Source organism: Globicephala melas, chromosome 6 (assembly GCF_963455315.2).
Source record: "Globicephala melas chromosome 6, mGloMel1.2, whole genome shotgun sequence".
Classification (NCBI taxonomy): domain Eukaryota; kingdom Metazoa; phylum Chordata; class Mammalia; order Artiodactyla; family Delphinidae; genus Globicephala; species Globicephala melas.
In genome coordinates, this window is record NC_083319.1 from 34,772,954 (window position 1) to 34,788,572 (window position 15,619).

The 15,619-nt window shown below is 43.7% G+C and overlaps 1 protein-coding gene across 2 annotated transcripts in view; it reads right to left on the reverse strand.

Annotated features, from left to right (window-relative positions):
- Positions 1-15,619, reverse strand: part of LOC115838658 (stimulated by retinoic acid gene 6 protein-like) — a 72,677-nt gene that overhangs the window by 34,497 nt on the left and 22,561 nt on the right. For both annotated transcript variants that reach the window (XR_009564280.1, XM_060300729.1), the window contains exon 3: positions 251-326. Coding sequence is in view for 1 of the 2 variants with exons in the window: in XM_060300729.1 (XP_060156712.1) it covers positions 251-326 (76 nt within the window). In the remaining variant the exon portion in view is untranslated. The remainder of the gene's footprint in view (positions 1-250; positions 327-15,619) is intronic.

The following is a 15,619-nucleotide window of genomic DNA, read 5'->3' on the forward strand; positions in this document are numbered from 1 at the left end:
TTCTTCATTACGTCTTCCAACAGACCTCAGCTCCAGCACTGCTTCCTCAGAAAAGCCTTTTCTGACTCCCCTAAAAGTCAGTGCCCCTGACTCTTGGGACCTTCAAAGCCTTCTTCTGCCTGTGTTTTTAGTGCATAATGTAAGAGAGCAAGTCTCTGCCGACCTATTCAGATCCCTTTGGGAGACTGTGTATGGGAGCACCCCAGCTCCCCTTCTCTTCCCTCATCCACCCTCCCCTGCCTTCACTTACTGATGGGATGAGGGAGTAATGGAGGAAGAGCTCCATGTCCACCGAGCTGGCACAAGTGCCATTTAGCTGCCTGGTCCTGAAAAACAACCGAAACACACATTCACATCATCAGTCACTGCTGCAGGCATTGACCCTTCAGCCTTGAGCATCACTGCCAGGAATTTGGCTTGTAGCCCACTGAGATCATCTGATCTTTTTTTTTTTTTTTCCGGTACGCAGGCCTCTCACTGTTGTGGCCTCTCCCGTTGTGGAGCACAGGCTCCGGACGCGCAGGCTCAGCGGCCATGGCTCACAGGCCTAAGCCACTCCGCGGCATGTGGGATCTTCTCAGACCGGGGCACGAACCCGTGTCCCCTGCATCGGCAGGCGGACTCTCAACCACTGCACCACCAGGGAAGCCCCATCTGATCTTTTTTAACTTCCGTTTCTGAGTCAGTGCCACTCACCTGTGATGTGTCTTCACTAAGTGGATTATCTTCTTTCATATCTCTTTCTCCAGCTTAATTATCTATACAACTGCACTACTAACTGGATCTAACTCCTTCTTTTCTTTTCTTTTTTTTTTTAACTCCTTCTTTTCTTGATGACATAGTCATGGACAGATTCAGGTTCCTTGGCACCCAAAGCTTATATTATTTGGATGTTCTTTTCAAATAAAACTACAAAAATATCTTATCTTTTCATATTTTAAGGAAAACATATCACCATGTAAACACTTAACCAAGGTGCCTCCCACCCTCCTAGAGCCTTGGTAGGGTCCTGTGCAAGTGAGGGCCCCTGAGACTTAAGCTTCAGTAACTTCACAGGAAACCAGTCTTCGGACATGGTTTTTCGTAGCCAGAGGTCAAGAAGCATCTGCTCACTCTGATTCACTGCTGGGCTATTGGGGCAGGACAGTGGTCATCTGGACGACAGACTGTGGACTCTGTCCTCTCCAGACCTCAGAGTCTGCAGGACAAGGCTGCTGGGGTCTCGTGTGTGAAACACATGACAGTAGTTTCCTGGTCTCTCTTTGAAAGGGACCTGCTCCCTTCTGGGCTCCCGCCACACTTCACTATCACTGCTCTGACTTGCACTGCACCACCTCAGCAAACGCTCACCCTCCAGATCCTTGCTCACTCTGTGCCTCACTCCTGCAGCATCCATCTGGCCATCCCTCGGGCTTCCTTCCCGGTCAGCTCCCACTTTTCCCAGAAGTCTCAGGGAAGAGCATTCCTCTGGGAATCCGTGAGCATGGCATACTTCCCTGAAAGTTTTTAAAGTTCCAGTACTCCACGGTGATGTCTAAACATAGGAATAAGACAACTTAGAAGTGGTGGGGGGAGATGAGGGTGACTCATGCTGTTGGAAATGTGATAGAACTATAAAATTTAGAATTCCATTTTTAGGAAAGTAAACTGAGCACATACGTCAGTCTCCTTGTTCTACAAAAACCCTCAAAATAGCAGAAAGAATTTTTTTTAAGAAAGAAAAAAAATAGCCATATTTGAAAACAAGAAGGGAATCTATCAGGGACACAGAAACTACTAGAAGATGCTGAATGATGGAGAGCAGTTAGGACTAGATCGAAGAGAAAAAACATCAGCCAGCACGGCTACAGGCTGTGACCACAGAAAAGTGCTCTACACTCATATGCAAGAGGCTGATGCAGGCGGGGGTTGCCGACAGACCACAGAATGATGAGTTGGGGTCTCACAGAGACCCAAGAGTCCTCCCACCCTGCTGACCGACCAGAGGCAATGGGGTTAACCTCTCTGGGAGTAGTATACATGGGTCACAGAGAGAAAGGCAGTGCTCCAGATCACAGGTGGCACCTGGGAAGGACCGGGTGCTTTGGATGTAGATCAGCTGCTGAGGTACCCCATCGAGCGGTACATCCTACCTCCATCCTGCTGCACTGAAAGCACGCCTTAGTACTAGCTGTGGCAGCAGCTGCCACCCACCCCCAAACAAATATCCCAGTGGAAGCTCCAGCACAAGGACAAGCACCCAACCCAGAAACATCACACATGAGGAAAGATTACACCACCAAAGGGAGCCAAAAATTCAACAGATAGAGGAGCCCTAAGGAAATGAAGTTAATACAGAACCTCTCTGAGATAAGGAGTAGAGGAAATTCTCTACAAGAAGAATGAACCTAGGAGGAAGTAGAAGGGTGCAAAAAGCCACAGAAAATAATTAGCAAAGCTTCCCATTACTCCTGAGTACAGGACTTTAAATATATACACATATATACATACATTTTTAGAAACACAAAGACTCAGAAAGACCTTCATTGAAAGAAATATTGGAGGAAATTCTCAAGTAAATCTAGGAGGAAGGGGAAGAATTTAAGAGGAATAACAAACAGAGAAATTAGGAAAATGTATTGTTAAATATCTAGGTAATTATTGTGAAATAAAATGTTTGAAATGCCAATTTGGAGTTGAAATACCAGATGATACCCCACATGGAAGAAGGGAGAGGTGGGTAGGAACAGGTGTAGATACAAAGGGAAGTGAAATGATGACCAAGTTCTTGTCATGTTTAGAAAGATGATGTAGAAACCTGCTTTCTCTTTCTGGGCTTTATAAGTAAAATATAATTCTAAGTAGGTATGCTAAAAATCCACAGTTAGCTACTAGAAGGATATAAACAGAAAGTAAATCAATGTATTAAGAAGTGTGTATGAAGGAATGAAAATTCAATCACTCCAGCAAACACAGGAAGAGAAAAAAATGAAATAAAGACTACAATTGAAACACCACAAGAACAAAACTGTCCAAAGAATATTAAGCCACCAACAAAGAAGAAATAAAAATATTCAATACATTTTTAGAATTTCAACTAGTAATAAAAGGAGAAATTAAGATGAAATGCTGTCTTATCTATTAAAGTGGGAATTATTAACAACACCACCCAGCAGGGGTCCCCAAGCCCCAAGCATGGACCGGTGCTGGTCCACAGCCTGTTACAAACCCGGGCCGCACAGCAGGTGAGCAGCGGGTGAGCGGGCAAAGCTTCATCTGCAGCTCCACATCGCTCCCCATCGCTCGCATTACCGCCTGAACCATCCCCCGCCTCCCCCCTCCCCCCCACCGCCTTCCCCCTGGCCCCCCAGCCCCCACCGCGCCCTCCCGCCCCCCACCCCGCCACCACCCCGCTTCCGTGGAAAAACTGTCTTCCATGAAACCGGTCCCTGGTGCCAAAAATGGCCAGCATTAGTGAAGGCTAAGACAAGTTGGTATTCATTTGCTGGTAATCAGAAGTGTAAGGAGGTATAACCATTCTGAGGATTAACTTTGCAATATACACCAAGAACCTTTAAATACAGCAATTCCACTTCTAGGAATTCTACTTCTAAAAAATATACACTATGGAAATAATCAGAGAGGTGCCTGAATTCAGGTACTAGAAAGCTAAGATTCTCACTCTTCCTGCCCCCCTCCTTCCCTCATATGTGTGTATAACATTTTAAATGTAATATATGTTCATCGTAAAACATTCAAAATACTTACAAACGTGTAAAGTAGTAACTAAAAGCCCTTTCTCCTTCCATAATTATGTGTGTTTATAACCTGTAGTTTCAAGCAAAAATGGAATTGGACTAAACTTGATTTCTTCATTTAATCAATAAAGGAAATGGAATTCTTTTAATAAAGAAAGGCAATTTCTAACATTAGGATATACAGACCCACAGAACTCGTTCATCAGGGTGACTCTGCCTACACCAATTCACTGCTGAGCCGGTCTTTTGCTTGGAGGGCAGAGCTGAGAGTTAGTCTGGTAGCGGCTAGAAACAGGTGAGCTCAGGGACAGTAGAGAGTGTAGCTATGCTTTCATTCCAGCAGTGAATAGATGAAAGCTATGCTTTCACTCCAGCAGTGAATAGATGAAGCAGGCACTGGAGTCAATCCAAGTTAGAAGGCCACTGAGAGCCCCTTCTTGGTCTCTGAGACTCATATTGCTTCCTAGTGGGTCCAGGGCTTGAGGGGCAGATCTGTTGAGGGGTAAACAGCTTTTGCAGGGCAGCAGCCAAACAGTACCCCCAAATGTAGGAAATCCGATTTCCACTGATGATAGCTTGGAACTGTGTTTATGATACACTGTTAAGTGAAAAAAAAAAATTATAAAACAATATGATCCCAAGTTGTGAAGAGTGGTCACCTCTGGGTTGTAAGATTTGCATTCATTCTACTTTTTTTTAATGATTTTCTTGAATTTCCCAAGGGTAGTACACAGATGCATTGCTTGATAGCTGCTTAGAACAGTGCTTGACACAAAATAGGCAGTAATAAACACATGTCGAATGAATGAATGGCTTGCTTTTGTAAACAGGGAAAAGACTGGACTTTATGCCAAAGCAATAAAACACCATCTGAAGGGAAGTTGCCCAGGAATCAGCATAAAGTGAAAACATGCAAGATTTGTTCTGTGATAGGGTATAAATTACAAATCTTTCATTATTTAAAAAATATTGAAAATAAAAAGCTATGAGGGTGAAACGAGCAACGACACACAGCTGGTGCATCTAGAGCAAGGGTCGTCTGCGTTCCCAACTCCTTTCCCCAACACCCCACGCTGATTGCCTGATGGCCTTGGTGGGGCGTCTCTGTGCTCCCGCAGTCCTGATTCCTTTGGTCCTAACATTATCACTCTATAGTCACAAGTTAGGGCTTCCCTGGTGGCGCAGTGGTTAAGAATTCACCTGCCAATGCAGGGGACACGTGTTTGAGCCCTGGTCTGGGAAGATCCCACATGCTGCGGAGCAACTAAGCCTGCGCTCCAGAGCCCGCGTGCCACAACTCCTGAAACCCAGGCTCCTAGAGCCCTTGCTCCGCAACAAAAGAAGCCACTGCAATGAAGAGTAGCCCCTGCTCACCGCAACCAGAGAAAGCCTGCGCACAGCAATGAAGACCCAACTCAGCCAAAAATAAATAAATAAAATAAATTATAGTCATAAGTTAAACATATGATAATAACTTTTATTGATTAATGTCACTTTATTGTGTGTCACTATGTCCTAGGAATCCTGCTATTTTATATTACCTTATTTAATCTTTACAAGAATCTTGTGAGGTAGATTGTATTACCTCCTTTTCATAATGAGGAACTGAAGCCAGGAGAGGTTACCTAACTTGCCCAGGAGGAGGTGAGGCTGGGAGCCAGGCACCCCTGCATGTCACCATCCTCCCAGCCCCTGCTGCTGGCTCATGTGGCCCCTTGGAGCTCCTAGCATTCTCTGACCTTCCGGGCTATGGCTGACTCATCTCTGATCCCAAGTCCAGCCCAGCACCTGGCACAGACAGGATAAGGGCATGTCTGTTAAATTCCAAGGGAACTTCCCTCAGGAAGCTGAGGCCCAGAGAGGGCCAGTGGGCAGAAAACATCACGAAGCCCAGGACTACTCCAGGTCCAGCTCAAGGGGCTCAGTGAGCGGGACCCTGACCTGGTTCCCACTTCTGAGTGCAGAGAAGGGTTGGGAAGGAGGGAGAGGTATGTGCAGTGTGTGTGTGTGTGTGTGTGCGTGTGCGCGCACACGTGCCCGTCCATGTGATGCCTCCAGCAATGCAGTAGCCTGTGTGCTGGGGTGTCTGACTCTGGGCCAGCCCTGGCCTGCCTTTGTGAATCCCATCAATCCTCTAACACACAGCCTCTCCACAGTCCTGCCTTGGGGTCGGAGGTAGATGTAATAGTGTGCTCAGGCTGGCTTGTACCAGCTTGGAACTGTCACATTATCAGGAATTTTGCAAGCCGGTTGTTAAACACCACCATTGGTAAAAATTAAATTATATAAATGTATAATTAAATAAGTTATTTAAAAGGAAGGTAGTAAAGCCTCAAAACCCATCACTTCCTAATTATTTTGCTACGTTTTGCTATGATTTATTCTCTAGAGGTTATTTACATCTGTTATACCTGCACCATGAAAACTCTATGTTATGGTCTGTGCCACTACCGTGCCTCTCTTCACATCTCCATGTCAGCAACATCATGTTGTTAGCTTGAAATTAGCCATGCTGGGAGAATTTATACCAGGGAAATGGGTGAACACTACAAATCAGGCTTTGATTTACTGTTCTGCAGATTGTCTAGAAAGTGACAGAGAAAATGTTAACAAGGCAGATTAAATTTAAACATATGTTTGTAGCCATTACATTGTGAATAGCAAAAGAAAAAAGAAAAAGAGGAAATATTCTTCTAGAATTTAAAACTCTTATCCCATTCATCGAAAAAATAGTTTCTGGCAACTGACATTGACAAATGAGTGAAGTTCTGACTTATATATACCTTGTCTCCATTGTTTCACATTTGTGTTACTCATTAATGTCAATAAAAGTATCAACCAACATTCATGTGGAAAATAACCTCACGGGTCAATGGCAGGTTGGCTACAGACACAAGAATTTGGCAAAAATCAATGAAAGCATTCTTTGAGATTTAATTGGCTCTGTGCAATCTGCAAGAAAGATCATTGTATATTTTATTATTTGTAAATTTTGTGTGATAATCTATTCTAACAGTACAATTTATATTGACCTTATGTACGTATATGCATACTTTTTTCAGGGAGCCAGTTACTACATATTTCCTGGCACACCACTGGGCAGATGGGACACTGGTTCTGGGAGTGGTCAGGAATAATGAGGATGGCTGAGTTTGGAGACCTATGTCAATATAAACTATGCTTTAGGAGAAAGACAAGTTTAGTAGAGAGAACACAGGAGCGGGCCAGTGCCCCACCCTACCCTCTTCTCCCAAAGCTCTGCAAAATGAGGGGGTTGGACCAGATCAGTGTTTTTAAGTTTTTTGACTACAAGTCAAATATACATTATAGCCATGACCCAGTTCGGATACATGTGTGCAAAACAAATTTTCATAAAACAATACCATTAATATGATCTCTGGTAACTTTAATTCAATTCAATTCTATTCATTTTGTTCTTTTCCATCCCATTTTGTAAAATGCTGGCCGTAAACACGAAATTAATTTTACAACCCGCGAATGGGTGTCAACCAGCTGTTTGGAAAAAAAAGACTTGACTATGAGGTGACTGCTAGGGTAGGGGCTGTGCACCCCTGAAGGCCTCTGACTCCTGACACCTTCAGCAAGTATTGGTCTTTGCACTGCAGGGTTCCCGAATACCAGGCCTTGTTCTGATGGATAGACAGCAGGTAAGGTCATTTGCAAACTCTTTAGCTCAGGCCCTATCACTTGTCTGGAACTGTTGCACCAGCCTCTTTGTTCACCCCCCTGAGGCCGGAGTCACCTGGAAAGGACACTCCACCCTCCCCCAGACTTAGCCTGCGGTGCTCTCTGGTGCTCATCACTTCTGCTTCCTGCTACAGGTGCATTTTTCATGCTTAATCTCTCACTTTCAGACTGGGCTTTTCATAAGCAAGAAACACGCTTCATACCACTTTGAACTCCTACCATCCCCCACCCCACCCCACCCCCAGCTTCTGACTAGGGACAAGGTACATAACAAATCCAAGCAAGTGCTGAATGAATGAGTGAAGAGGGGAAAAGGAAGGGGAGGAAGGTGGGCGGGAGAGAGGGAAACGTCTGTGTACACTGAGTGCTGGGCAAGCACACGGCTGAGCTGCACCCTGTCCACACCCGTGATGTGAGACACTCCAGTCCACCCTTGGCCACGGACTCACAGACTCCTGCCTGGTCACTCAAAGGCTCTGGAACCCAAGGCCATGGTGGTTTGAATGCCCCCAGGACCTGCCTCCAGCCCCCCACACATGGGCAGCCACGAAGCCTCATCTGGGCACCTCCAGTGGTGGGAATCCTCCAAGTCGCCCCTTCCATCTCATCGAGTAAGGGGGCCCAGAGGGAAAAGTGCTGGACCTGGGAGTGAGCCCCACTCCAGCAATCAGCTGTGTGCCCGTAGAGGGGCCCTGCCCCTCTCTGGGCCTTACTCTTCTCATCCTGAAAATGGATCTAATACTCCCTTACAGGCTGCCGTGAGGATTAGATACAATGAGAGTCCAGTGCTCAGTCAGTATTGAACTTTCCCATCCATTCCCTGCTTTTGGACCAAAGAAAAGGATTTTCTTTCATTGGGTTGAAAGGGGACTCTCACTGGCTGTTTCTACCTCCTCAGATGCCAGACCCCATCTGCTCCTCTGTCCCTGGGGCATCTGGGGTCAGCCGTCTCCAGACTGAGCGCCTCCCCAGCCCCAATCCAGTGCACGTCATGGGCAGCTGGCCTGGCATCCCTGGCCTCCTGCTAGGTGAGGGGGTATCCGGGACTCCCCTGCCCTGGGCCCCTGACCACACAGTGGACTGAAGTCCTTCACCTGGTTAACCAGTAGCCAGAGCGCTGCACATACCTGGCCCTGTGACCAGTGTCCTGCTCCACACTGCAGGCAGGGGGGCCCAGAGCACCCTTGCCCAGACTGGCCCCGCTGTCCTCCAGAGCCACCAGCTTCCCCTGAGGCTCTCACATAAAGGTGGCTGGCCAGGAGAAACCATTCCGAGGCCACCCAGCTCTGCTGCTAAGTGCTGTGGCTCCTTGGGCTCAGGGGGGCCCGTGGTCTGTTTGGTCACTTGTAAATTGAGAAGGTTGGACTGCTTGGGACTCAGCCCACAGTCACAGCAGCCAGCCCACTGTGTGGAAAAGTCTTTTCTTGCGTCTGTGTCCCCCACTGGATGGGGAGATACTAGGGGGCAGGGACCTTCCTCATTCTTCTCATGTGCACAGCTCCTGGCCCAACGTGGCAACAGCAGGTGCCCACTAACGTTTCCTAAATGGATGGATGGAAAGCTAATGTTTCTCAAGGGCCTACTGTGCACCAAGCCATACCTTAAGGGTTATGCTTTTATTAACTAATTTCAGCTTCACAACAGGCCTGTGAGAGGTACTATCATCACCCCATTTCACAGATGAGAAAACTGAGGCTCCAGAAAATGAGGAAACTCGTCCAAGCTCACCCAGCCAGTGAGCAGTGGAGCCAGGACTTGAACCCTGGCAACGTGGATGACCACATAAGTAACTGATAGCTGTCATCCTCCGTGACTCTTGAATGAATTTTTCTGTTCCTATGGGCAGGGCAGTGTGAGTTCTTTCGGCACAAACATGAGAATTGCGGGGGCTTGTGAAGGTTTGAGAGTGGATGTGTGTGCAGGTCATTGGTGTACGCACAACTTTAAGAATGGTGTGGGGGAAAGCAAACTCCCTCTCAAGATGAAATCCATGAGGAAGTGATAGGCTGTCTGAGGAGGGGGAGTGGGCAGGGGTGTCCAGGGGACTGCCCATGTGTTGACAATTGTTGGAGTTGGGTGATGGGAATAGGGGGTTCTTTATATTATTCTCTCTTCTCTTGTATAAATATGTACACATCCATAATAAAAAGTTTAAATTTTTAAAATAAAATAAAGTCCACGACTATCACAAAACCCACACAGGCTGCCGCCTTGCTGACCGTCCCTTCTGTTTTCCTCCCAGCTCCTCCATCCCCCACAGGCTTGCCTCTGACACCCTTCCCAGAAAGTTCCATGTGTCTTTCTGTGCTTCTCTCTCTTATTGCCTATTGGTTTGTCCCTGTCTGTCACTTTCAGTGACTCTGAGAATCAGGGGAAGTTCCATAATAAAACACACATTGATACCCTTTTTTGATTCCATTTTTCCCCCAGGGCCTCTGTCTTCTCTGTGTGTCCAAATCTGTTTTCTGCTTCTTTGCCTTGACTACTCCCATCCATTTGGACCTTGCTTTACAGGTAGGAATTCTCGGCTCTGGTTGGTAACCTCCACCAGACAGTGTGTATAGGTGGGTTTTCATGCCCATGTGGGTCCTCAGATCTGCCCAGAGGGAAAGCCTGGGATTTGGAGTCAGAGACCTTGCGACCTGGGATAAATCATTTCTCCTCCTGAAGCCTTGGTTGCTTCATCTGTAGAATGGATGTGATCTACTTCCCTAGATCATTAGAGAATGGGTATGAATGGTGCTTTGTTAACTGGGAAGCACCATGCTTGCTGGTTCTCAGGCCTGCTTCCACCTTCCCTACAACTCCCTCCCACAGACGCTATTCCACGAGGTGGGAGTGGAGGATTCCAAGCAGCAGCCCGGCCCCCAGCAGACCCTGGGGCGCCTCCCGGGGGAGGGGGGGGCGGACACTGGTGTTACGGAGAGACACAGGAGCCACAGTACCAAAGAGCTGGACACCCTGGCTGGGTGCCTTGGCTCCACCACCACCTGGTTAACTGACTCAGAGAGACAGAATCAGCTCAGTCAAGTTGGGAACAGGGCAGAGGGGCTGCGAGATCTTCCCCTGTTCTGAGCAGGGCACTGCAGGAAATAACAGTGCTTTACAGTTTATAAAGCACTCTCATCCCAAGGTCTCACTGGATCATCAGAGAGCACGGGTCAGAGGGAGCCTGTCACTTGTCCACAGTGGGACTCAAATACAAGTGCTAATTTTTTTTTTTTTTTGCACCGCTCGGCATGTGGGATCTCAGTTCCCGGACCAGGGATCCAACCCGCGCCCCCTGCATTGGAAGGGTGGAGTCTTAACCACTGGACTGCCAGGGAAGTCCCCACGGGTGCTAATTTTAAGAAGAGATATTGATTGACCTTTTGTGTCTGGCCTGTCTTTATTCCATCTTCTCCCAGGGCCTCTCTGTTTTCTCTTCTGTGTGTCCAGATCTCTGTTTATTTTCCTTTTGACCTTGCCCATTCATTTTGAGCTTGCTGTACTGAGAGGAATGATCTGCACCTGGTAGGTACCCTCCTTTCGGAGGGAGTGTATGAGAATGTTTTCACGCCTATCTGACAACTTCAGACAGAGTTACCATGCAAAAAATTGGTGATTGAAGAAGACAAAAGCCCATTTTCTGCTCCCTACCATTCTTAACTGTCCAGTAAACCAACATTCATTTTCATTTATTTTCACTTAGTAAAATAATAATAGCTATCGTTCATTGAATGATAACGTTCATTGAACGTTTATCACATGCTGGACACTGGGCTATGTATGGTCTCTACAGTTATTATCTCAGTCTTTTTACAACCTATGCAGCACGGACTATTATTCCAACTTCAAGGATAAAGCTTTAGAGAGGTGAAGTAAACGCAGATCTTTTCAATTACAAAGCCCTTTTACCTCTACTTTCAGAAGATCCTACCAAACTAAGAGAGGAGTTGGAAAGATCAGTGACCATTCACAACCCCACTCACAGAGACCTAGATTGGCTGTTAAGGGGTATTCTTCCCACGCATGATTATTAGTTAGCAGACAAGTTAGCAGACAAGCCAGGCAGGCCCCTGGGAAAAAAACCCCTCACAGAGGAATCAGACAGCCAGAATCTCTCCCAGGCCCTCCTACAAATGACTTGGAAATGGTTCGATAGAGGCTGATACTCAGATGCTGACAGAGCAACCGTAGAGTCTTTCCCCCCTAAGGTGAATTGGTCCAAGGTTGAATGTGCACTCAGAAATGAGGCCTTTGTTTAAAACACCTTAGGCTTTTTCAGTCTATTAAACCCTGAAACTCTCTAATGTAGAAACCTTTTTATCTCCATCTCAATAGGAAATCACCCTTATACAAAGCAGCAAATTTAGTTGGATGGGTGGGTCAGTCTCTTGATATTGAGGTTACAACCCAATTCTCTGAAATAGAAAACAATTGTCTTTGTCTTGCAAATCGCTACAAAACCAGAAATGTGGCTCTAGAAACAATTCAAAGTCCACCTAGCCTTATCAATCCCCAAATCTCCCCTTTTCATCTTAAAATGCTTGTAGATATTGGGATTTCAGAAACAGAGTTGTACTGCACTTAAGAAAAAGAAGGACAATTTTAAATAGTAATTACTCTAGACCTCTAATAATAGGCAAATATACCCCAAAGCTCCTTGGAGAAAACTTGAGTACTTTCTCTGTGCCTTCTTGATGTAGATTTTCTACATTCATCTTCTCTGGGACCTAAGAACCATTCTTTGAAAAGCAAACTTTAGGGAGAAGTTTCTCATCAGAAGCAGAAGAGAAGGAACTATGTGGAAATCAGACTAATGAAAAATCTTAAATGTCCTCCCACAAATCTTAGTAAAAAGCTTTAGCCATCTGAGCAGGTGACAACTGCCAAAACAAAGTTTGAATCCAACTGTTCTTTTATAAGCTAGTGAGTTTTGTATTATTGTATGTGTCTCATGGCTAAAATTTTAGAACAACAGTTATAAGGTCTTGTTTGCATCTGTCTGTATGTTTATGTATGTTTATACATGTATGTTGTAGAGATGTGATATCTCTCTACCTCCACATGGTATTGTCGAAATTAATGTATAAAGAGCTCTATTTATGTGGGTTGAAGGACACGTGTTTGTAAGGATTGGGTATTCTAAAACTCTCATAAATACATAGATAACGTTATCTCTGTTGCAAAACTGGTCAGCAAGGAAAATAGCTTGGGATGATGGCTGACTTTGTCTAATGTCTCATTAGATTTTTGTGAATAGTCTAAACATAATTGTTGGGAAGAAGTGATGTAGATAGAGGTAAATGGGATAAGAGTTTTCAGGTGAACTTTTCAGCAATAAATATGTGTATGGTATTCTAATTAAAAATAGCTACCAAAATCTTTTTGGTAACTTGAAACCTTAAAGTTTTGCTAAGCTAAGTTAAATAATGGAATCTCATTGAATATCTAGGTCATTTCCAAATAAGATGAAACAGTGAAACATTAATTACTGAACACAGGTTTACTGACTCTTCTTATTACAGAGAAACTAAAGATATTTGGGTTTATTAGTAAATGTATTTTGTGCCACATTGAAAGATTGTACTATGAAAAAGTGTATGCTTCAAAATTACGAAATGTATTCATAAATTTGCCAGTCTACGGAATTCTGGTATAAGAGTTCACAATTGCTCACTTCTTAGTTTTCACCAGAAGTTAAGGTTGCTAAGGGTTAAGAATTCTAATTAATATATGTAATTAAAGCTACCAGAAATAATATGGGAAACAACTCTGTATGCAAGAAAAGTAAGATATATTTTTACCTAAGAAAAGATATGATGTATGCAGATGCATTTCTGTTGAAGGAAATGAAAGTGATTTTGTCCTAAAGTAAAGCTGGTTATTTCAGAATGGGAAGGTGGAAAATAAAGGATAAACTAAATGTATATAGAAAGCTGAAGGGGGAGAGAAAGAGAATTTTACGTTGTGTAATCAAGCTGGCTGAATCTGAATTGTTATTATAAGGGTATTTAAAATAAGCCTTAATAGTGTACTTATATAAAACTGGAACTTGATTTTCTTTCATCTGTTAAAAGGACAAAGTTCTATTGGACTATTGGTCTTCTCCTGATAAGAAGTTGTGAAAGGTTTTTCTTTACCTCTTAAGTAATCTGCCTAGAAAGCAAAGATTTGGTGTTTTATCAAAATAATTTCTTGTGCTTCATGTTGTCTTAATCAGGTCTTTGATTATTTAAGAGAACTGAATCATCTCAATATTAAAAGAGATAAGTTTTGCTCACAACTGTGTAACAATCTCTATTTGCCTTTAAAATCTTTTATTGTCACTTTGGTTAAACAGACAACTATGTATTGTTTCATAGTGTGATTCTTAGTCAAGTGTCCAAACTTCTTGATATTTTTGACAAACTTTGCCAAATCAAACTCTAACTAAAGTCTTTTTGACATGGAAGTAATTTGGGGATTTTCCAGAGGGCCCCTGGAACATCTCAAAAGATTTCTTCTCCTTAAAGACAGAGAGATAGAGGCTTATTGATATGTTAAATTATATGGAAAGCACTGTCAAATAAGACATAATACTAAGCCTTCTTTAAGTTGTATTTGTATAGGTATATAAGCATTCCAGAAATTGTATGAAATTCCTAAAATTCTGATATGTCTGGTATAATGTTAATCAGTCATAATTCTAGTAATTACCTTAATAATAACTAGAATGTTGTCTGTTACAGAGATAACCAAATTTCTTTGTCAATCACATTGTAATGAACTCTAATCAGATCTTTAACCATGGCCACTTTTAAGTCTTTGCCATTTACAGAAGTTACTGTTTTACTCTGATGCTTTTGCAGAAGTGTTTGCAAGTGTGCTTCATCTTCAAGGAGATTCATGGAAAGGACTCTGGCAAGCACAGATTTCTGATAACTTGAAGATCATAAAACTGAACTGAGTAAGAATCTCCAGAACTGATGAAAAAACTGGATTTAAGCAGAACAAGAATTAATAACAGACTGAACGAACTGATGATGATGATTATAATTTTATGACTTTTTGTCTGAAACATTGTTGGTTCCTTAATGTTTTGTTTTTCCAGATTAAGTTCTTTAATATTAAGGAAACTTTTTCTCTTAAGCTACCTATGACTTAGAGCAATTTGATAAAGTGTACCTTTGTGAATAAGGATGAAACAATTACTTTTTCTCCCTACCTGATCCCTTCAGAATTTGGAAGCTTAGTGAATGTTCTTTATGACAAAATATTTATTTGCATAAGTTAATAAGAATCTATTCTTCTTGTAACAGGACACAATTGGAAACATTTGTTATATTATCAAAGTTTTGGTTGGAATGTCAGATTTGAGAAGATTCATAGAATCAGATATGACAAGACAGTTTTAAATAATTAAGGCTGAGTTTATAGAGTCAATAAATCCCCTTGGAAAAACAGCCTGGTACCTTGCTTTCAGGGTTCCTGACAGTCTTACCAGGTTAGTAAGGAAAGTCCCTTCCTGGCAGGTACAGGATACTTGGGGGACCTCAAGAAGAGAGGAATCAACTCACATCTATAAGCATTAAGGCAAAGTCTGATGGAAAGTCTTTGGCTTGGCTTCCTGACCTCTAGATGCTTTTTTTTTTTTTTTTTTCCTCTAGATGCTTTTAAAAGTTCAATCTGGGGCTTCCCTGGTGGCACAGTGGTTGAGAGTCCGCCTGTCGATGCAGGGGACACGGGCTCGTGCCCCGGTCAGGGAAGATCCCACATGCCGCGGAGCGGCTGGGCCCGTGAGCCATGGCCACTGAGCCTGCGCATCCGGAGCCCGTGCTCCGCAATGGGAGAGGCCACAACAGTGAGAGGCCCGTGTACCACAAAAACAAACAAACAAACAAACAAAAAGTTCAATCTGAAATTCCTTATGAAAAGCCAGCAAAGAATATTTAAAAGACCCTACATGGTCACCTGCTATTCTTGCTGCGCTTGCACAAATAATCGGGACAAGTTTATTGAAACTAGACCTATTTTGTGAACAAATTAGTCTTCATTTGGCTATCTTTGATAGAAATAAGGGTGATTTTAGAAAAATTATGTTTCAGTAGAAACTATAATACACACTTGTAGATAAGATTCTAGTTCTGTTAATTGTCTCTGGGGTTTTGTTCTCTACCCGTAAACTGGACTGGATCCTGAATTCTAGTTTC